This window comes from Triturus cristatus, chromosome 3_2 (assembly GCF_964204655.1).
Source record: "Triturus cristatus chromosome 3_2, aTriCri1.1, whole genome shotgun sequence".
Taxonomy (NCBI): Eukaryota; Metazoa; Chordata; class Amphibia; order Caudata; family Salamandridae; genus Triturus; species Triturus cristatus.
In genome coordinates, this window is record NC_140584.1 from 229300985 (window position 1) to 229324029 (window position 23045).

Consider the following 23045-nt stretch of genomic DNA (forward strand, 5'->3'; position numbering starts at 1 on the left):
CTCAATTAAGAGAGGACTCGCAAGGGATCACCAGATTTGATCGTCAACTCGCACTAACATCTCACTAAGATTCTCAGTAAGTTGTGGAATGATTCCCTCCTCCAAGTAATTAACAATGTGTGCTCCCATGAGGGAGAACTGAAGACAAGCATGGTGGAGCTCGATATAACCCTCATCCCTCAAGATATTTCCCGTGCTCACCCGCGCCATCCTGCTTTCTTCAGAAAATCAAATTGGGATGATGCTTGGCCATGTCTCTGTGTCATTCTTGCTTTCCTGCTCCAAGATGGCGAACGGTTCTGAAACTATTGACCTTTTAGACATGGGGAAACACGTTACCGGCACACACAACTGCAGAGCTGAAGCATCGACATGAATTACTAAAATTCATTTGGGCGCGTATTTAAGATGCACCTCAGAGAAACACGCAGTGCTCTGCAGACCACTGAAAATGCTGGACACAAATGCACGTGAAAGTTCATGTAACAGCCCGTAACGTAAACAGGGCAGCCATCTTGGAAAGGGGTAATGGATCAGGTTAACACTGGAATTCCATTTGTTCAGTGACATGGAGAGCGGCTGAGTCATTGGTTGCCTAGGTTCCCAGTTTCCCAGCTCCAAGTGTGATAACGTGTGCACAAACAACCACAGATCTGAAGCATCGACATGGACTACTAAAATCCACTTGGGCGTGTATTTATGACGTACCTCAGAGAAACACGTTGAGCTCTGCAGACCATTGAAAATGCTGGACACAAATACACGTGCGTGTTCACGTGACGCCAATTAACATAATCAGGACGGCCATCTGGAAATGGGGAATAGGTCAAGTTTCTATTGGAATTCCATCCATTCGGCAACATGGAGAGCGGTTGAGTCATTGGTGGCATAGCTTTCCAGTTTGCCAGCTCCAAGTGTGATAACAGGCTCCAGTCCAGAATTTTTTATATTTGATTTGTATACTTGTAGTCCTGGATTTACAATTGAATACACAAGACTAAAAGACCCAGAATTCAAAGAAAAACAAGACCAATCCACCTTATAAGGAAGCCCAAACCAAGCAAATGTCCTACTAAAAAAGCCAAATGACGGTGGAGATCAAAAAGCCTAATTAAAAAAAATACAGGCTAGAGAGCAGGAGCCACAGTGGGAGAGGAAGCAGCAAAAAAGGTAGCAGTAGCACAACAGTGTCATAAAGAGGAGTTGGAAGGAAGAATGCTATATTTGAATGTAAGCAGCTAGGGCACCAAAGCTAAACACAGACAATTAGTAACAGAGCAGGAAACCAAAAAAAAAATAGTCCTCCAGAGAACAAATAAAGAACCATAGCGGAATGAGGCCATACTAAGTCCCTGCTCTGTGGGAAGAGCAGAAGAGAGATATGAGGGACAAAGGGGCAGTATTGACCACTAGTAAGCAAGGATTTTTAAAAGGACACTGACACAGACAAATGAAAAGCAGTGGCAAGGGGATGGACGAGAAGTACACAGACAGATTACAGAGATCTCGAAGAGACGGCACAGGTGCTGTCTAGCTTGACCTAAAAAAGGCCCACCAGACCATAAAACAGGCCCACAAACAGCCAGCAGAAGGCCCACTCAATACCCTGTAAGACCAGCCCAGTGGGCACTGCCAGATTGCACAGGTCAGTCCAATCCTGAAAGCAGTGCAATTCATTTCCATTACATAGGGCCAAATCAGGAAGAACAGCAATATCTTAGCACATAGCAGAGTGCATGCTTTTTTTGAAGTTGAGGTGCATTGTTGAACTTTTCGGTAAGAATGAAAGACTAAAAATAAATATTTTCTTATCTAATGTAAGTAAGAAACAGACAAGAAATCAAAGAACAAAATGTAAAGTTAAATAATCGCAAGAGGGATATACCCAGATGTAGGTTCCAAGCAAATTGTGCCTTGAAATTTAGCCCCAACACACTAATTGGCCCCAGTGAGGCCAAAATGCACCTGCAGTTCCTTGCATTCATTCAAACATAGACACGTGGCCTAGCAGTGTGGGCTGAACTGCATAGTTTCTGACAATGTTAAGAAAGATCTCAAATGTGGTTACTTTTTTAATGGCACAGAAACCTAGAAATGATGGAGTTGTATGTATTGTACAGTTTGTATGAGTAATTTAGGATTTTACTTCCATTACAGTCAGTTGTCTGAGAAAAAGCCCTTCATGCTGCCCTCTCCTATTCAGCGTAGACATTTTTAAATTCTTAACAAATCTATTGTACATGATTAGAAAACTCCATCAGAAACCAGGTGCAAAATACATTAGGTATTCTTAGGTTACAACATTCCTTACTGCGAATCTGAGAGATCAAGGCCTGCCCTACAGTTGCTGAAAGGCAGTTCAAGGAAAATATGAGGGTGTACTGTTAAGCTATTTCATGTGGCTAAAGGGAGATTGTTGTTGTTCTTTTATCATTCATGCAACTCTCTGAACAACTTCTTTATCGGTTTTGGGACTCTACTTAGGTTCTCTAAATTATTTGCATGTAGTTTCATTGATTTGTTTCCTTTTGCCTTAGTGCTCTTTTTTTTCTTTTTGTGCTATATTGGGTGGGATGTTTACCATTCAGGCAGCCATTTGGGGGGCTCAGGTATTCAGCAAAGTTTGAACTGTCTTTCAAAGATAATCATATGCCTGCATACAGACAATTACATAAGGGTAATTGCTATGTGGACATGCCAACAACGAGCTGAAAGCATGCTTAAGACAAACCCATTACTGCCTGCCTACATGGACTTCTCACCTTTGACAGCGCATGCTGCCTGCTTGAATTCCTTGACTACTTTTGTGAAGATTTGTTATCTCTGGAGAAACCGCCCAATAAACATTAACACTCTGGGCTCCTCAGTTTACTTTCTGATCACCGCAATATGATGCTCAGAAAGTATTGGTCATTTTGTCTGGTTTCCGACAGGCTCCTGGAGCCTGTTGGCCAGTTGGAAGCCGGTCAGTAATCTCAATTCGCCCTTGAGATTACGATCCAAGGTATCTGGCATGGTTTTCATGCTGATTTGTCCGACATGGAAACCATATCGGAAAGTGTGTTTGTGGGTCCCCAGCAGAGGCTCCTTGGGTGTGCGGCCTCTGGTTGGGGGCGCCTATGATGCCCTCCTGTTGATCCCTGCACCCCGTGGCAGGTACCTTGAGGTGCCTGCCACTGGTGTAGGGCTGAACCACACCCCACAATTCCCTATGGGAGCATGCATTAGGGCTGGTTTATGGCCGTAACGCATGCTCCCACAGAGAAATGTAGGAATGCAACCAAACAGTGTTCGGTCGCATCCTAATTAGGCCGTCGAGACTGCTGACCGAGTGTTGGTCGGTCCCAGGACCGAGTTGGTGTCAGGCGGAAGCAATTCCACATGACATCAAAATCAGCCCCTCTGTGTTAAGCTGTGTAAATGATCTGGGTATTGGTTGGAAACATTGTTATCCGGGTATGGCTGAAATGTGAAGGGATTCTTAACATGCAGTCTAAAATGTGATTAATATGTAAGATCCTTACCCAGCCATATGTGGAAAGTCGTAAATCTCATTGTTGAAGGCCAGCTAGACGCCATGTTTATTAGTGAACCCTGGATAGGCACTGTCCTGATCTGGATTTTGCGATTTCTAAATGTTTCAAAATGAGATGGAGAAGTGTGGATTTTAAAGAAATTTGATATTGATAAACTCCATGCTCTTTGATACACTAGTGTGCTCATGACAGGCCTCCAAAAACATTTTTGATGATCCGGGCATATCTGCTCATGCTACAGAACCAGGTTTTCTTGACAACTTTCAAGATCTTCTCCATGAGTATTAGTGTTGAATATGTTTTGATGATTGGGGCCTTAATTTTCATTCTGATGAGCTCAATAACTGCCACAGGTTTCTCCTATATGCGGATGTACTCAACATTATGCAATAGAATCAAATACTCAATTATATGTGAGGCACATTTGTGATTTTGTATTTGCTTTGTGTTTTGTCATACTTTATCTGTCCTTGTTTTCTGTCATTGAGTCAGATCACTTCTTGATCTATTTTGAGAGGAGCTGTACATTTTAGTTTCAGGGAAGGTATGTAAACCAATGATCAGCCATGGATTTCTAGAGGGACTATCTGGCAAACAGGCAGGCCAACAGTAAGTAGCATAAAGGGAGGATACTCTGAGGAGTGATGAGCCCAATTTAGGACTCCAATCAAGCACTATTGATGGCTTGTAGGACATGAGAACACACTGCATCCACCTGGGGGAAATAAAACTTTGGTAAAGCTAATAGCTCTGCACTCCTGCATCGAGGGTGAGACGTGTTTGCTACTGCTGGTTGTCTTGTAAGCTTTCGTTTCCCTGCCTGCTGCACCTCTAATGTTATGCCCTCATAACCTTTATGTGATGAAATGGTATCTTTCTTGGATACGAATATCCTAAACATTTATTGGGGAGATGAAACTCACTGTCATGCCCTCAATTAGGGATTTGTTACTGGAAATGTTTGGGCATACAATATGGAAATAACACCCATACGGGAAAGGACTCCCATCAATGTCAGGCATTCTTGAGCCTCTAATCTACGTCTATAGATGATCCATGCCTTATGGTTACAAACTTAAGCAGCGACACCTGTTACCACCTGTTTCATATATCACCTCACTTACCTCTGTTTTTTTCGCAGAGGCTGGTTGGAAGAGAGTAATCACAATGATACTCAAAAGCATGGCATCAAAACAAAATCCCATCACTCTTCTAACAAACTGTTGCAAGTTTGTGGAACAACAATGTTTTCTTGACATACCTATGTTACTTAATTGATTCCATGCTGGATTTTCCTAGAGACACAACAATGAATCTTACTTAACTGCTGCTCTGACTAGGTTAATTGTCATATAGAAACAGGGTGAGCAGGCAGGTCTGCTGCCTGGGATTTCTCAGCTGCGTTGTCTGGTCCTGCCTTGGGAATGTTTATATCCTTTCTCAGTGAGCATACCCAGACAGATGTGCTTCTCAACTGAGCCCCAGACTGCCCACGGAAATCTCCTTGACTCTGCCACCACCATGCATTCAAATCTATATGGCCATCATAGGGGAGATAGTGCCTTCTTTCAGTTTCATGGCACACTCCTATGCCAGTGATACTCAGCTCCTGCCGATATTTGATAACAACAAACTCATTCTGTTGATTGGCTGGAGTAATGCCCTGCTACAATCAATAACTGGATGGCCATGAACTACTTCAAACTAAATGGTGATAAGATTGAAATTATAATTGTAGTTAGAGACCTCTCAGATTGCTTATTATTTTGGAACCAAGACCTGGGGTTCTTATTCAATCAAGAGCTATCTTTAGAAACACAAATCCATAAAATATGGTCCTCAATAGACTGACCTTGTGGGGACTTTGTGGATCTATACATAATGGACCCTCCTTCATACAAATGGCTCTACTAAGAAAGTTCCATTCAGTCATTCCCCATGGTTTACAGCTACGGTCATTAGGGCCATGGCTCTTTCATTTTTCGACCCTTGTAATGAAGTGTATCATAGACTCTCAGATCCTGTGAGTAGCAAACGAAAAAGGACGAAGACAGAGCAGACCAAGTCGCATACAGGCTTTGAAAGTAGGATCATGTTTTCTCTGCAAACAGTTTGTTTCACTGGTTGCCTGACAAGTAACATTTCAGGTTTAAGGTGCTGTTCTGTATTCACTGAGCCAATTATGTATCTGACTTCTGTTGTCTAGCTAACTTTTTGACTTGTCCGGTTATGGTAACAGGGGACAGGATCTACAACCTCCAGTTATTTTCAAAACAAATTGATGTGGCAAAGTCATTGGGTTTCCGGATCCCAATTGCTGAACTGCACTTTTGGTCAAGTTGTGTCATATTTTGAATAGTCCTCTTTGCCGTATGGCCTACAAACTCCTTCAATTCTTGTCACTCTTCTTCAGCTCCCACTTTTCTACTATGGTTTTCCTTGGGCTGGGATGGCAACGGCTGATTGTCACGCTGTTTAATTAAATATAGCAAATCCTGGCAATGGGTGTAAAATGTTTGGATTGCATCAATCCATCAGAAAGTATGAACTAGAGTCAGAAACTGCCCACACTGGCAACATTACATCTACATTTCTAATGTCTATCGCAGGAGGCAGCTATACAGTAACTGTATTGTTAATTTAATAAGCTGTGAGGGATCAGGAGGCCATGAACTCACTCACACACTGTGAGTGAGTTTGTAATTAAGAAAACCTTTCACTGGTTATGCGGTTGATTACAATAGATATATCGACCGTGAATATCCCTAAACTGTGATCAGAAGCTCAGGTTAACACACAAGGCAACAAAACCATACTTTAAAAATCCAAAAACAAAAAGAAGTAAGAATAGACTTAGACAGTATAAAGAATGATATTCTTTTAACAACTATGATGTGAACAGGCTTTGATGTGCTTGACTTTTTGCACTGTTAGCAGACACCATGTTCAAGACTTACCCTTTGCAATGCAGTCGATGTTTCTTTTTGTAAAATCTTTGTCACATGTGCACTTAAAGGATCCTTTGGTATTAGTACAATGGTGGGAGCAGCTACCCAGGAGTTCACACTCATTTATATCTGCAGAAGAAAAGCACACTTTTTATAGTCCTACTTCAGAGTTCACCAATGGCCTAACACAATGAGTAGCTGCATACAGCATGTCCTTATCCTCGCCTGGATCTAACCAGCAGACCTGCTTCACACAGTGATTCGTCATTTCTCTGAAAGGGATTTGAACAATGCAATGCCAGTTCAGGAAACAATAGCCAGCAGGAGCACAATTAAAATACATCATATTAGATGCTTTTCACTCGCCTTTTCCATTTTCAGAAATTTTACTTCCCACAAATACCCAAGAGCGAAATTTGATGTCTAATAGCAGAATAATGCACTACAAGTTATCATCTTCAGGCCATTATTAAAGAATTGCCTAGAGTTGGCAGGATATCAACAGACCCCATTGAACATAGCATAAAATGTCTGTCAGAAAAGTGTGAAACACAAAGCTGCCCTTTATGATAACATTATAGTGTAACATGCTCTTAGTGCAGCTCTACATATTCAGAGCATTCATTCAAGATTTGAACACCAAGCTCCAAGAGTATATGTAATTTAAAATTCATTATGTAGCCTAAGGAACAGTCTTGGAAACTTCACAATATGTTTTGTGACAGTTCAGCGGTAGGTTTGTAATCACCAGGATTAGCAAAAACCACTTTGACAACATCTCCAATAAAGAACACTAAACCCAGGAGAAGCACAACAGGAGGCACACAGCTTTCATTAAATTGAACTCATTGCCGGGTTGTGTTGGCATGCTAATTCTATCATTTGTAATGCAAATTTAGAATCATGTAAAATGTTAAATTCTAGCGGAATCCAATTAGCAAATCACATTTAGATTCGAAAGAAAACTGAAGTTTGTTGTAGGATGCAAGAGTATGTCCACCTCCCTTCAGTTTTACATAATATCTTTATGTTTTTATTTGACGTTGAAATCTTTTCAGCTGAAAAGTGACAAAATGCCACTTAAGGCTTGATTTAGATCTCAGAGGACAGGTTACTCTGTCACAATGTCGAAATATAAATCCCATTATTTAATTTGTTTTCTATATATCGGTGGACGGGATATCCTTCATAATTGTTGTGATGGAGTAACCTGTCCACCAAGATCGAAATCAGGCCCTTAATGTTAGTTGACAATGGTATACATGGCATGGTGTAACTTGCAGTCTCCACTCTCAGTGCAGAAACAGCAATAGCAAGAGTGGATATTCACGCAAGGTCGAATGATTACACTCACAATGCACTGCTCAGGTTTTCTCTAATCTCTATTCCCTGACACTCCATAAACTTGTCTTTTGCACTTTTCCCTAGCACACCATTCAATCTCTAATTTCTCTGTTTGCCCTGATCGTAATTCATACCTTCAAATTTTTGATTTTGAAATTCTTTTACTTCTCATTTTGTAAGATGCCATCCATTTACTTTTGGAACCTCTGTTTAACTAAACGCCTCACTAGAGAGAGCCTGATACTCCATGTCTTTCTGACATAGAGATTTGCTATCTATCGCAGAAGCCCTCATTATGAGAGGCCTGCAAGACCTGATTTGATCCAAACTGCATTTCGTTCTGAATCAGGATTCTAATTCAGGTGCAAACTATGGACAGAGGAGCTTTTGGTGAACGATTTCTGCCTAATAAAACAGGGTGCGAATTGTGCAAGCAAATTAAGCTCATGGGGTGCATGTCCCCCTTCAGAACTGGAAACCGCATGAACTAAAGGCGATTTTCCCTCATTCCCTGGTCTTTAAATCAGATTGGGGAGTTGATTATGCACCTGCTAAATACCTAACCCAAAACGATCAGTTTGTGCAAGGGACACAATCTGCAGCCCTCTTGGAGCGGGTGCCTCAGTGTTCACTTTTGCTGGGAAACTAAGACTTGTACATTGTAGGAAGAGATGACATAGTTCTATCTACAATCTAGGTGACATGTCTCCAGTAACTGCAGATGTGGTGCTCGTTCTGCCTCTGCCCTAGTAAATGAACGATGTTAATCCATCCACTAAAGGAAGGAATACGGTTGGAGAGCTGTTACAAAGTCTGAGCATGGCAGTGGTAATAATACAGACCTATTCAATGAAACGCTAAATAAATCACTGTTAGAGATATCGAGAATAAACTTTGTCCAAAACTTTTTTAAATGAACACATCTGGGGCAGTATTATGGAAGAGGCGCACTGTCCCTGTTTGCGTTGGGTGTAAAGAATGGTCTGCCCCGCTGCCCTGGTGGCAGCACATTCAGTGAAATACGGAGTGCTGCTTCAAGACTGCTCCATTTTTCACAGTGTAGAAGGCATTTAGTCTGCACATCAAAGAAGGGAGGGATACCCCTTGAGGCGGGTGCAGTGAGTTATTACACCCACCTACAAGGGGAAGTCTCGGGGGATTCATTGAACCTCCATGTGCCCCCTCCAGAGAGCTGCCTTTTTTGGGGCATAGTCAGTACACCTCCAAATGGCCTGTTTGCACCTGCGTCTTCAACTCGATGCAGAGACAAAAGAATTCCCTCATTTGGGGCCATGCCCCCATGCAAATGAGCGAGTGTCAGTTCATGATATTGCAGTTGCTACATGTGCACCAGCACCCTCAATATTACAGACAAGACCGCACAAGCGTCTGTGGCCCCTACTGTAAAATCATCATACCCAAAAGGCACACAAAGCAGGTGAAAACAACTCCAGATGTATCCCCCTGTTCATTTTATGAGGATTAAGAAAGGTGCATGCCCCTTCTGGTCCTACTAATATAATAAAGAGCGTGTTATTGCAGGAGCTGCTCTCTGTTTTAACTGACTGTCCTGTTGTTATTGATAAAATTGGATGACAATCTTCATCACCTTTCTTCATATTGTGCAGACATGATGACACAGGTCTGTGTTTAAGTGGGATTTTCTCTTTAAAGTTTGGACGTTTCAATGGCAGTAAATCACTTTAAAACCCTGTTATTAGCAATCATTCACTGATGTCACCTCAACCTATATAAGTTATTAATAATGCAATGCGATGTTGGGATCTTTCAACTAATAGTTGTTGAATTCAAGTTTCAAAATTGTTTTTTGGCCATCGTGTCTATTATGTAGATAATATTATTAAGTAAATTAACTATGTCGGGCACACTGAAGGGCCTGGTTGTTCTAGCAAAGCAGTAGGCATCGCATCTATAATCTTTTCAGATATGCTAACAGAACTATTACAGCTTTATTTATTCTTTGATAACAAAGTAAACATGTGCGCAGCAATAATATTGGAGTTCATGCAGAATTAACTTCTGTTACATCTCCGCTTATGACTCTAAATATAAATATAATACTTGTTGAATGATGAAGGCAGCCCCTCCTGAACTATACAGAGATTTTCATCATGCAATGGATCATATTAATGTGACTGATGAAAACAGGAAAGGTGTCAATCCCTTTCTCTAAAGTCAGCACATAGGTCAATTATATGGCACATGTCTCTCTTCCATGATCAATTAAACTCAAAGTGGGATATCCTGATGAGAAAATTAGGAGCCTGATAGGTAGTTTTGGTGAATTTTGTAGGAGGTCATAAGGAGCAGTATAATCCTCCTTAAAACAGATATTAATCGAATTAAGTAGATTGTACTGGAATTATCAGGCCTTCAAATTCTGACCTCGCTCCAGTTTGACGTCTGCAGAAGCATGAAGTAGCAGTCAATTCTCCCCTGGACAGGCACACGCAAGCTCTGACCTGACACCCCAAAGCCTCACACTATGACCCTATCCTCCATGGAACCCCTTCTGATACTTAACACCACTCCTAACAGACAGAAAATGTCAGTCGTTCTCGCCCAAAAATCTGGAAAAACTGCACAGAATACTATCTGGTATTGACACATTGAGACAGTAATTGGACATTCTAGGGACAAATGCCGTAATCACTAGAATTTGGTGTTGTTATATCAGCAACAATCAGAGCTTTTCAGTCCAATGGTATCCCTGCTGAAAATTCCAGCACAGATAAATGAGATCCCATGAAACTTACTAATGTAGGTTATCTCATTTCTTATACACGTTGGCCATAACAAAGAGTGTGAGGGAAAGTGATAGGTTCTGCAACCTCCCAGCCTGTTGGTGTTTTGCACAGCAAATCATCAGTATGACAACACGCCAAATTATTTAACATGGCCGTGAGCCTGGTTTGTATTTTAGGCCAGATTATATTAGTGGCATGCTGGTGGTAGAGTTAACAGCTTCAAAATACTTTACAGTTCCTCAGAAAACTCCTGTCCAAAATGTATTAATTCCAGAAGTCCGTCTATCAAACAAGAGACAATGCATACATCAATGTTTAATAAATGCACAGCTTGAAATAGAATTCCTCACAGGGAAAGTACCAATCCAACAGTTTCTCAAAGGATGTTCCCTAGGTTAAGGTTTCTGTTGTAAAAGGAACTACTCTATCATGTTAAATATAAACAACAAATAAAGAGAAAACAATCTGAGCATTTTATACATTCCTTAAAAGAGAATTCAGGTTTGGATGACACACTCACTCTATGATCTTATCATATAGCACAATACTAAATTTACAATTAACATGAAGGATATAAAGGATTAAGGATTATTGGGCTATTGTTTATGTAAAACTACCCAGAATATTTACCTTCGCACTGTCTGGTCTTGAGGTCACGCCAGAAGCCAGGCTTGCATCTACACTTAAATGTTGATCCAGTCTTTATACAGTTTGCATCATCTCCACAAGGATTCACATCGTCTTCACAGGAATACTCCGTAGAAACTGAGAAAAAGTTGCAACTCAAATTTATTTAAAAATCCATAAGAAATCAGTAGTGGCCCGTGGAGGAAGTTCTGTGGGGCAGTGAGGTGGGGCAGGGTGGGGGGTAGTAAACACCGGAATATGGATGAATGGAGGTAAGTAACCAATTAAAGAAATAAAATGAATTTTGTTGCTTGCCCCGCCTCATCGCCCCACGGAACTACCTCCATGGGCCGCTACTGTAAAAAAGACAAGATGAACATTCTTCTTTTAATTTTAATAAAAGAGAGGAATTATGGACACCGTTGTAAAAACGTGTACTATAATTTGCCGTTGACCAGTATCGAGAAAGGAAGCCCAAACAAGAAAAGAAAATATATATGAATGTTGAACATTTTTTCCCAGTAACCAGAATTGAGTAACAATACGTTGGTGTAGTTCTTTCATTGAAAAACAATATATTTATTTTAAACACAAACCATACACCTCAGCCAAATGTCAAATAAATATACATTTTGAGAATGACGTGATGTTTTGAACAGCTTGGAAGCAGAGAGATGCAATCTCTCCTCTTGCTTTCCTGCTGAGCTCTCTGTGGTACATGCATTAACTTAGAGAAACTGTGAGCTATTTATATACGCTTTAGACGGTGTAAATACATAAAAACAGAACAGGCTTTCAGTTCTACATTGAAGCAATACAACTGTTTATGATATGTTCCGAATTTGACAGATAAGGGAAGTGGGGCATAGGGAAATGGCTGAATTTAAAAATAGACCTGTAAATGGTGTCAAGTGGTAAACATCAGACTAGACAACTGGTGTTATAATTTAAATCCACCATAATAGCAGGTAGACCGTATCACACCAAGCACTGCAGCAGGATAAAAGGAGATCATGACATTGATGCTAACGTAAATAGCACAATCTATATTGAAGATGCAACAATTCACGTGAGTATAGATCATGGCACATACCTAATTGTAAAATAACACAATGACATTGCAAGAAATAAGAAGAGATGAGGTGGTGACTCATCACTCTAGGCATATCAAACCTATATTTTTAATTTGGTGACCTTTCAGAGAACCCCTAAAAATCCACTATATGAAGATGAAAATACGGTATAAGGGGTTTCCTACAGAGATCACATTTTAATAAGGCATCCATGTCTAGGTACTTAAAACTCCTCTCAATGAGGGCATATTATATGGATGTGCTCCATGATTAAGAAAATATGCAACAAAATTAGATGCTTATAATACTTGGTGTTCTGCAATCGCTGTATATAATGAGGCTCTAATTTCTTTATAATACATGGGATTCTGTAATCCCTGCATAAACGTCAGTCGGGGAATTGTGACTACCCAGTCCCCCATTATAAAGAAAAGATGTCAGAACTCACTTTTATAAGTTATTACAGTCAAGTTCTGACATCACAGTGCCTGCTCCCAGAGCTTGCAGCAGAGGTTAAAGGCAGGTCAGGTCACAGAGCATAATTGAAGCTTCTATCTACAGCAAAGAAAATGGAATGGTGATTTTCTTTCTTCTGCTTTTTTCTATCTAGCTTACAGTGACAAGCAGGGAGAACATGTTTATTTTTTGCATTCCTTAGAGAAAAACTAGAGTCTTTTTGCATTATTCTACACATTCCGAGCTACTGCAGCATTTTTTTATTTAAAAAACTGACTTTCTTAGAACTCTTTCTAATATCTGTTTGCAACAAATATCTAAAAGGTTTTTGATGGGTTTAATTTTGCACTAGAGGTATTTTTTTTTTCATGCTTGCAAACATGCTTGATCTTTCACATGAAAGAACAACGCTTCAAGTGTCATATTTATCAAATATTCACAAAGCTGAGCGCAGGAAGTCATCTTGCTGCACTGCGCTGCATGATAGGGAAACGGCAGGATACCTAACAATATTCAGCGTATTCCTGTCATTGCTCAGCGCTGGCGCACAATATGTGGCCTAGCGCCAAGATAGGCACCCTTGCACCTTCCCCTGAGGCAATATTCCTCTTTATAAGTGTGCTGCAGAATTCAGCCCATGTAGAAAGAGTATGTAGCGAGGAGAAATAAAGATATTTCCTCTTGTTACACATCACCTGTGGATGCATAGCATTTTGATGCATTCCCGGGTTTACCACTAATGGCAAATCTGGGAATGTACCGAAATCCATGTGTGGATGCCTGGGAACACCCACCCTCCACCTATGGAATGCCTCTCTGGGGCAGAGTAACTCTAGATTTATCAAGCCAGGTTGGCCTTGCATGCCTTAATGAATGAAACACAAGAGTTTCATTGCGTTTGCGCACAGTTACATGTGGGAAGCAACCCTTTGATGAATTTGCTCCCAAGGTTTTTAGCAGTTTGTGGGAATGGTGATCAAGTGACCATGTATTATATGGGATAAAGCACCCCCCTGGCGTACATGATAAGGATATTGCAAGTAACTAAGTAGAATTCAAGCAGCTGCTAAAAGCATCGTAAACAAAGCGTTGTTTTTCTTTCTTCTGCTCTGATTCTTTTTTTACTCCACAGTGCTATGCAGAAATTAGATATTTATGGAAACATGTTTATTTTTGTACTCCTTGTAAAATTATGGAAAAGTTAGAATCTTCTGCATGTTTCTGCTGCATCTTTTTTTTAACTGACTTCTACTGAACTGCTTTCATTTTTTTCAAGAACTAGCTAACAGATTTTTATGTTGTGTTTAATTTTGAACTAGTGATTGTATTTGTATTCTTCATGTTTTCAAACATGCTCTCTCTTTCATACGAAAGAGCAATGCATCAAGGATTTAAGTGGTTTGTGGGAAAGGTGATGATGCGACCATGTATTTTAAGGGATAAAGGACCCCCTGCTGCACATAATGATGGTATTGCAAGTCACCTGAGACTTTTATATATAAACCGCCTCTTTCTTTATGCAGGCCTTGTTATTAATACATACTTATTTCTGCAGCATAAGGGGCAATGGCAGATATGCTGATGTATATGATGCACACTGATGGTTTTTAATTTAACTTGACGTTTATGTTTTTTTTGTAAAAGCCAAATAAAGTTTGATTGATTGATGTCACTTTGGACTTCCTTAAGCTTGTAAAGGAACTCTGAGGTGATTTGTAATATCCTTATAATATATAGCAGGGGGTGCTTTACCCATATATATGTTTGCTCCTGCCTTGATGATATCTATTGAGTCATTACATTGTGGCTATTACATGAGGAGTGTTTTTCCGTTGGGACTATTTTAATTCACATCATTGAATGTAAGTGCATTTTTAAATTATTATCTATTTAAAGGTAGTTGTCCTTTTCTAGCTTGGCATGGATGGTACTGTGCTAATCCTAAATTTAAACTTTTGCTTCAAATTTGATGTTATTTTTGTTGAGCAGATTCATGGTGTCGATGGTGTTATAGATGCTCCTTATAAAGGAGCTGCTTTCTGTCTAAACTCTGGAACTACCCAGAGTTTCTTGCTTCCTTGATTGCATAATATATTTGGCACTCTAAGCCTGAAAGATAGATATGTGCTTGTGGGAAGTGTCTCAATCAGATGAACTCACCAAAGAACAAAAATATATTTCCACTATGACTGGTCGGCTTCCACCTTGCTCAGGTGGTACAAGATTGTTTTCTCTGTGGTTGCATAGCTGACTGCTGGATTTTCAGAAAGCATCATGAGTGAAAATACCAATCGGAATGTGGAATCTATGCCGTCCTGAGATCTCTTGAGATATGTGGTAATCAGGTGCTATTATCAGTGATGTTCAGTCCATCTGGATGCAATGATTTAAAGCAGTATATCCAGAGGTTTTCTTGGGAGTCCAGTAGTTTTTCCTTTAAGACATATTCCAAAGGAAAAAAATTCAAATCTAATTGCAAATGGTCCACAAGGTTATGCTGATTGGCTACACACTAGTGAAGCTTTTTATTAATTCTTGCTAGTTTGTGGTTCCTGAATCATGTACAGAGGTCTTTCACCGCTTGGCCTACATATTGTTTGTTACAGCGTTGGCGTTGACACTGAATAACATATATAATTCATGTTGAGCGGTATGTAACATGCTGTCTTATACCATAGGTCCTTCTCATAAGAGAACTAGTTAATGATAATGTTTGTGAAAGGTATTCACATGTGATGCACCTTTTAGAATCCCTTCCACAGTCTCACAGTAAGAGAACATAATTTCGGAGCTCTGCGATGGGAAATGACTGGTGGTTTTCAAAAAGCCTTTTGCAAATTTTTTACAAGTGGATAATTTGTGGATTTATGTTTGCATTACCTTTCTGTAGATGGGAACTTATGTATGATAGTCAACCACAAATGGGATTCTGTCACTGTTTTTTTTCTTCTGTTGGTATTCAAAATAAGTGCTTCCCCTTGTAACTGCTAAGACTTGTCAATGTGTAGCTATATGATAGATAGAGCATAGCCCCGCATTTGAAATAATCTAGCAAGCTCCTGTAGATGTCCTTTGCAAGTGTCCTCATGGCTGCAGATGCATCTTATTCTGAGTGCTTGGCTGTAAATGATGCTGAGTTTAGTGTAGTGTGGGTGACATGAAGTCCAGTATAGATACAAATAAGCATCAGTAGGCTTATGGTACAGCTCCTTTATAATTTGTTGTTCGTAAATGGTAAATAGCACATCCTGGAAGGGGATAAGATGCTTCTGTTTAGTATTGCTGCTGGTACATTTGATTGTAGGATGGATGCTATTGATATAAACTATAAACTTTTCCAATTTATAACTCCTGCATTTCATATTATAAATTTGTCATCAATGTATCTTAGCCATACCAGTGGTTTGATGCTAGAACTACCAAGTATATAGTCGTTTCGTTTTCCTGTGAAGATTTTTGCACAGGATTTAGCAATCTGAGTGCCCATGGAAATTCCTTGTATCTGCAGATGGGGCCCGATTCACAGAACTAACTTAAGATAAAATCCTAAACTTACCACCATTTTGGTGTTCACAGAAGGCACTTACTCATTTTGATATTCACAGAAGGCACTTACTCATTTCGGTATTCACAGAAGTTAGGAGTCCTAACTTTAGGACTCCTAAATGCCTTCTGTGAATACCAAAAGTCTTAAAGTTAGGATTTTTCTCAGTTTAGGAGTAGTAAAGTTAGGAGTCCTAACTTGTTATGGTATGTGTATTGGTAACAGGCACTATCACCCTCAAGGGTATCCTGGGTTGAGCAAGAGTATGTGCCTAGCCCTAACTATGGTAATTTGGTTAATTGAAAAGGCATGTCTTCTGCTTCTTGCGGAACTCAAGATGAGAGGAGGCTCTTATGTGAAGTAGGGGGTTGTTCCAAGCTTTAAGAGAAATATAAGAGAAGGCCTGTGCTCCTCATCGTGGTTCTGTGTATGCGTGGGATGTGTCTGAAAAGGAATCCTGCGGAGCAGAGGTCTCTTGGTGGTTGGTGGTAGGAGAGGTGACTGTTCTAGTAGGTGGGGCTTAGCTTTTGTAGTGCCTTGAATGTGTGTGTGATAAGTCTGAAATATATTTACAGCTGCTTCTGGATGCATATGCAAATTATGCTGTTCCCTGCTTTCTGGTCTCATCACTGTGGTTGAGAAACTGTTAGAAGAGGGTCACACAAATCTTACCTGATCATCTTAGGCTCTATTAGAAGAGTCGGTCTTATATTCCATGCACTTTATCATGTTTCACCGTTTTTGGTTATTTTAATAGGCTTTTAAGTCATTTTGTATGTTTATTTATTTGCTAAATTTACACATTATGTTTACCAGATGCGCTATTAGCTCAGCCTAAATATGGTGCTATATTATATTAAGACCACTTATTGCTGGGTCATCAAAGAAGATATTGTTTTAGGTATTACTGATTCAAATGAACAATATATCTGCCCAATATGTATAGTAGGTCCTTCTCAGGATTTTCTTAATGGTGCAACATGTCAAGTTACATTTAGTTTGAGTATGATTCAAGTCTCCCTAGTTGTTTTCCTTAACTCGTTTTAACTTTTGGATAGGATGGTTTTCGTTTTTTATTGATTGATGTAAGTAATCACGCTTCATGTACTTTCATGGTCTTTAGCACAAATAAAGTTACTTTTGATTGACAGATTGATTTTGAAATGAGCCGGTTTGTAGGGTGTGGTGTGCGTTCTCTGTGAGAGGTTCATGATGACTTTGGTTGCCAAGTTCTACATGGTTTGTAGGTTTCTGGTGAGTTGCTTGATGATCACCGCATAGAAGTGTTCCTGTAGACCATTTTGAATGTGACCAGGGCACGAGTGACACATTTTGTGGTGTTTCTTGTACCATTGTGAAGATCTTCCTCAGCATCTTCAAGGTAGTAACTCCTTCTAACTTTCTAAGTAAGGTAACTGTAGGATGGTCTAGCCATTTCCTAGTTTTTTTGTTTTTAAGTTTGCATTATTCACTGATGTATTCTCTTTGGTTAAGAATATAAAACATTTCAAATGTGTAGTGCTCCTATTTTTAGTAAGATTGTCAATAGTTTTTTTGGCAACACTGAAAGTCTATGATTTGTCACTTCTGTAATACTAGCAAAAAATAAGTTTGATTGACAGAGAGAAAAATGATTTAGGCAGCTTTATACTTAAATCAATAAGCTGTTTACTAGGCTGAGACGAAATTCTGTTTACCAGCATATTCGTGAGCAGTTTCCAGTATTTTTGTTACATTTATTAGGTGAAATGCTAGAGTTTACGCCATTACCCCACGTTGCTTAATTGACATGCTGCTCAGGAAAATTTTGCATCAAAGGAGCAGGGGAACAAGGCGAACAGACAGAATGCAAGCTGTGTTGTTTGCATCACAAGCAAGTTGCACTACACCAAATATTGACATGAGGACCCATTTTGCGCGGAGAAAATAGTGTAAGATTCCAGACTGGCATTTCACAAACTTTTGAGGGAATTTTGCGTAATTTTCAAAAAGGACATCATGCAAATTTTGCCCAGGCCTGCTTTTTACAGAAATAGGTTGGTGGAAGACTCCTTAGATGAAAACTTTTCATTGTTATTGGCAATGGATAGAGGCCTTGTTTGGAAAAGAAACATCGTACAGAAGTTATGAAAAATATTTTTTCTTAATTTTCAATGTACTGCCTTCCACTGAGCTATGGCTGCTTTCCTGTGGCCAAACTATTAATGAAGCCATTGTGCAATATGGTGGTGATGCCTGGAAAAAAATGTACTGCAGAGTAGCTGCTGTTTGCCTTGATTACTGACTGAGAGGCACCTCACTGATATGTGGCTGAACAGGGATTTATTGGCCTTCTATCACAAGCACAGCTTGAGCCACCTGGCTGGAAGTAGTCTTCTCGTTTTGTACAGAGGAGCCTATAGTGAATTCTCAGCATCTGCGACTTCAGACTAAATTAAATATGTGTTTGCCATATTATGCTACTAATAAAACTGTCACTATGGTGATTGATAAAGAGAATACATTTGTGATACACATGATTCGTGTAAGTCATATTTGTATTATAAAATAATTCATATTTGCTTACGAAATACAAATTTACTATCAGCTACAGATGAATAGAACATAGCAGGAACTTTGGCTATGAAATTAGTTTATGTCTTTCCTACATCAACATTTTGTTTAGCTACGTTAGTTCTTCAGGCCCTTTTTGACAACTGTTTCAGGCTATTACTAACAGATTCACTCATTATATTGGAGTACATTCCTCTAAAAAATGTAATAATTATTTTTGTTTCGGTTTATAGATCACATGTGCTAAGGGACTTCATGACCTTTTTCTGCTGCTACCTCATTCAATATGTGTACCAGTTTGTGATAGCGACCTTGTAGCTATGGTACTCACTATCACATTCAAACACTTCTTATAAGGCTTCTAGTTTGGAGGGTCTCAGGGAAGATAGATGGTTCTTGGACCCAATTACACTGTGAGCTCTTTTATCATTAGTGTCTTGTGGCCCTTACTGTGGATACTCCCATCGCCTAAATGTGAATCGACTATCCCTTTTTTGCATCAGAATATCGAGGAAGAGCAGTCCAAGGATCACTAAGTGGTGATGTTGGTGGCTAGAGACTCAGAAGCCAGCATTATAGCATTCTCCTTTAAAGGTCTGCACAGCAACAAGCCTTTTACCCTAAAACACTATATGCCCATGAGTCCAATTCAACTTGAGGAGTGCATTAAATAAAAATCAGGAATGCTAATATTGTCAGGGTATATAACAAACATAATTTAAAGACAAATAAAGTATCAAACAAAGCACAAATCAATACTGACATCCTTCAGGATGGTACCATCATCCCATATTACTGAATATATGAAGTGATTTACTGTCAACTAACTGCAATGTATGAACTTTCTTCTAGCTTTAACCTGGCTTCAAAGCAAACATAGGAACTAGTATCAAAAATCCTTACACCACAGACAAATATCCTAGCTCCAGGAGTGCTACATTAACTGACAAATCACTCTGTGAGTCATGATTTCCCAGGAGACCTGCTGTGTCAAACTAGAACTGACTTGAGGGTACTAGTGGGATTGGAGGATAGGCCCACTGCTATGTATGTGTGGCCTCTCAAAGCAAACTCACCCACGGAGCAATGGCCCTGATGTCCTGGGGTATTCCAATAAAATATACACATTTTAGAGTAGTCTGTACTTTCAGGGGTGTGTCTTTAATCTGTGAACTTTTCCAATCAATGTCATTATGGTGACATAAAATGTACTTTTCATAATTTCCGATCATAAAGCACCTTCTTGGCATGATCTATTTGTTCTGGATGCAAGATCCTGCCTCCACATCTGTGGCACCAGTATGATATCTTACATAGCTGTGCTGGAGCCAAAGCCTACATTGCCTGTCCAGCTCCTGCCCATTTGGTGCTTCTCTGGCAGGTGGGGTTGCCAGTATCTGATTTTTCTCTGTCTACCTATGCGCCTTTCTGAGTTGTAATGTTGGTGGCAAGAACCACCACTCTTCCTTGACTTCCTATCCCTTGTGTCCATTTAAGGTGAAAGATTGGAAGCACACTGACATGGCCTGAGGGAGCTGTCTACATGACAGGATATCCAGGTAGGCCAACGAGCTCTCAGGGCCATGTTCATACGTTTTCTGGTTCTGGTTCTCTCTGGGTGACATTGAAAAATGAATAGGCAAATGTTGTCAGGGTATGCTGTACCTCTGGAGCATTGGCCCTTCCCACAAACAATCTGTAAACACTGGGAAGTTTCACCCTGGATGAAGCAGATTAAACTACTTAGTGATACATGATTTTTTGGCCCAGCGGCACTGGAGATCCCTTGGTCAGCTCAAAGTTAGGTTAAAGATGTAACAGGAGATATCTCTAGTTCCATCACACTATCATACATTAGGTGTAGTGAAATGTCTTTCTGACAGAAAGCTTCAACAATTCAGTAACACTGGATCAACTGCAGGAATTGGAAGTATTAGGGAACCCGGACTACGCCACCTCATATGGACAGGCTTCAAGAACTACTGAGTCAAATCCAGAGATAGGACATAACACCCAACCTACGGCTGAGTCAAATCACTACACTACCACCTCAAAAGCGAAAGATACACCCTTACCTTCACTGTGCTGAGTGCAATGGAAGCAGTTAGGAATAGATTGTCACAATGTCTATCTTTGCTACTATCTGAGCAGGTTGCTCCTTTTAAGCAGCTGTCTGTTACTGGCACTGATGAAAGTTTACTCCACGGTGTTATCCATCAAGCAGAGCCTGAGCAAATTGGCACCTGCCTCAAGTAATTTCCAGCAGCAGGATGCCATTTATGACTAATTTTAACTCCTTACAACAAAGGTAAAGAACCTTATAGTGGAACACACCAAGTCAGCTGTCATCATCCATAAATGAGGGAACTGGTGCCCCAGGCAGAACAAATCACTAGAGCCTCAAAAACATTATAACGGGTGGATTCCAGTATGATAAGCACCACAAGAACCGTAAGAGCCTCATAATCCCCTTAGGCTGAATAAACCTGCTGAATCATCAACTTGGGAAGAATTCAAAGATGACTGTGCTCCTTACCTAAGCAAGAGATGCCTTCAGAAACCCAAACAACGTAAGAGCAAATCAGGATTTAATCAGGCAAAAACAGGTTAAATCTCCCAGGCATTAGTGGAAAATGTTCCCATATTCAATAAGCCATTCAGAAAAGTGGTTGCTTGTAATACAAGTGAGCTCCAAACCATCACAATAGCTGATAACTTGGAAGCAGCCGCTAGGACAAAAAAAGAGTCAAGTGGAACACCTACAATTAGATGTACAAGTCAAAACTATGACAACAGCAGTAAGTGGACCCACTAACATGTCCTATATGGCAACAATGAAACCAGCCAAAGATGGGAAACCATCAATTACTACCCCTCTCCTGTTATTATAGCATTGCTATCTTCCTCTGGCATTTCTGCAACAATAACTCAACCAACGCACAGCAAAGCTCTGCAGTAAAGGATGTCCTCTGCATGTCCCAAAGCAAATTGAATTCCCGCACAAATCAATGCACTTCAACTTTGATAAAAACTAATGATTCAGAGTTGCTCAAAATTATTATAAATTGCGTAGTAAGGATAGTCAAATGACTAGAAGTTTCACCCCAAAATATGTGAGCCTTAGCAAATCCAAGCCTTACTCGTGCATCACTGTTCAAGTGACTCTCCCAGCTAAGTAATTGAATCTAATGGAAGCATCACTTATATGCAACAACCCTAGCAGATTGAAGAATTAAGGTCTCACAAATTGAAAAGCCTAAATACCCAGGAACACCCAGTGACACACAGTGCCCTATAACTCCTCACATTTAACCAAACTGCACTACAAAGGCCTACACTAAACATTTTATGGGTCATTACAATGTTGGTAATAAACGGGACCGCCGACAAGGAGTGGGTGGTCCAGGACCAACATTACAATGCAACCACCTTCACAGCATTCAGAAAGTGTACAATGTCCATTGCAGCTTGTGCTGCAGGCTGTAGCACACGCCGCAATAGTAAATATACACTTATATAAGGTTATAATAAAGGTTAAACAACCATAGAAATTCAATGAAAACAATGAAGTTTACAGGGACGTTATAGTTAGGAAAAAGCATTTTAAAAACCTTAGACATTCACTAAAAGAACACTAAAGGTTACAGGGACATTATAGTTAGGCTCAGATTTCACTCATACAAAACCAGTGAAATTCAGCAGATATAGTTACCTGAGCTAACTATTACTTACGTCCCCACAATGCACTGCTTATAACCTATTACATTACTAATGACATCTCCAATGGCATCACTGATGAAATCATCCACAGAGCCACTCATACACCCACTCAGACCCCTAAACAACCTCTCATACACCCACTCACACACCCACAAAACCACTCACATACCCAGTGGCAGACCCATACAAGTACTCACACAACCACTGGGTCATCCATAGAGCCACTCATACACCTAGTCTCTCACTCATACGCTACTCACACAAACACTCACTCACTCAATATGTATAATTCACCACTAACGTAGGCCTTGCTACACAATAAGGCAGGTTGCATGGTATTTAAAAGATGGATATGTAGAAATGTATGTTAAACATGTCCTAACAGTGAAAAAGGCACCAAAGGACCTTTTCACTTTGGCAAGGTTAGCTGCCCCATAGGAAAACACCAGGATGCAGTATAACCCCTTGTACTGATC

General features: G+C 40.0%; 1 protein-coding gene across 1 annotated transcript in view; it reads right to left on the reverse strand.

The window, feature by feature from the left end:
• LRP1B (LDL receptor related protein 1B) overlaps positions 1-23045 on the reverse strand; it is a 3634433-nt gene that overhangs the window by 319924 nt on the left and 3291464 nt on the right. The window contains exons 76-77 of the mRNA XM_085647014.1: positions 11227-11361; positions 6494-6613 (exon numbers count right to left, since the gene is read on the reverse strand). Of these exons, the coding sequence (XP_085503140.1) occupies positions 6494-6613; positions 11227-11361 (255 nt within the window). The remainder of the gene's footprint in view (positions 1-6493; positions 6614-11226; positions 11362-23045) is intronic.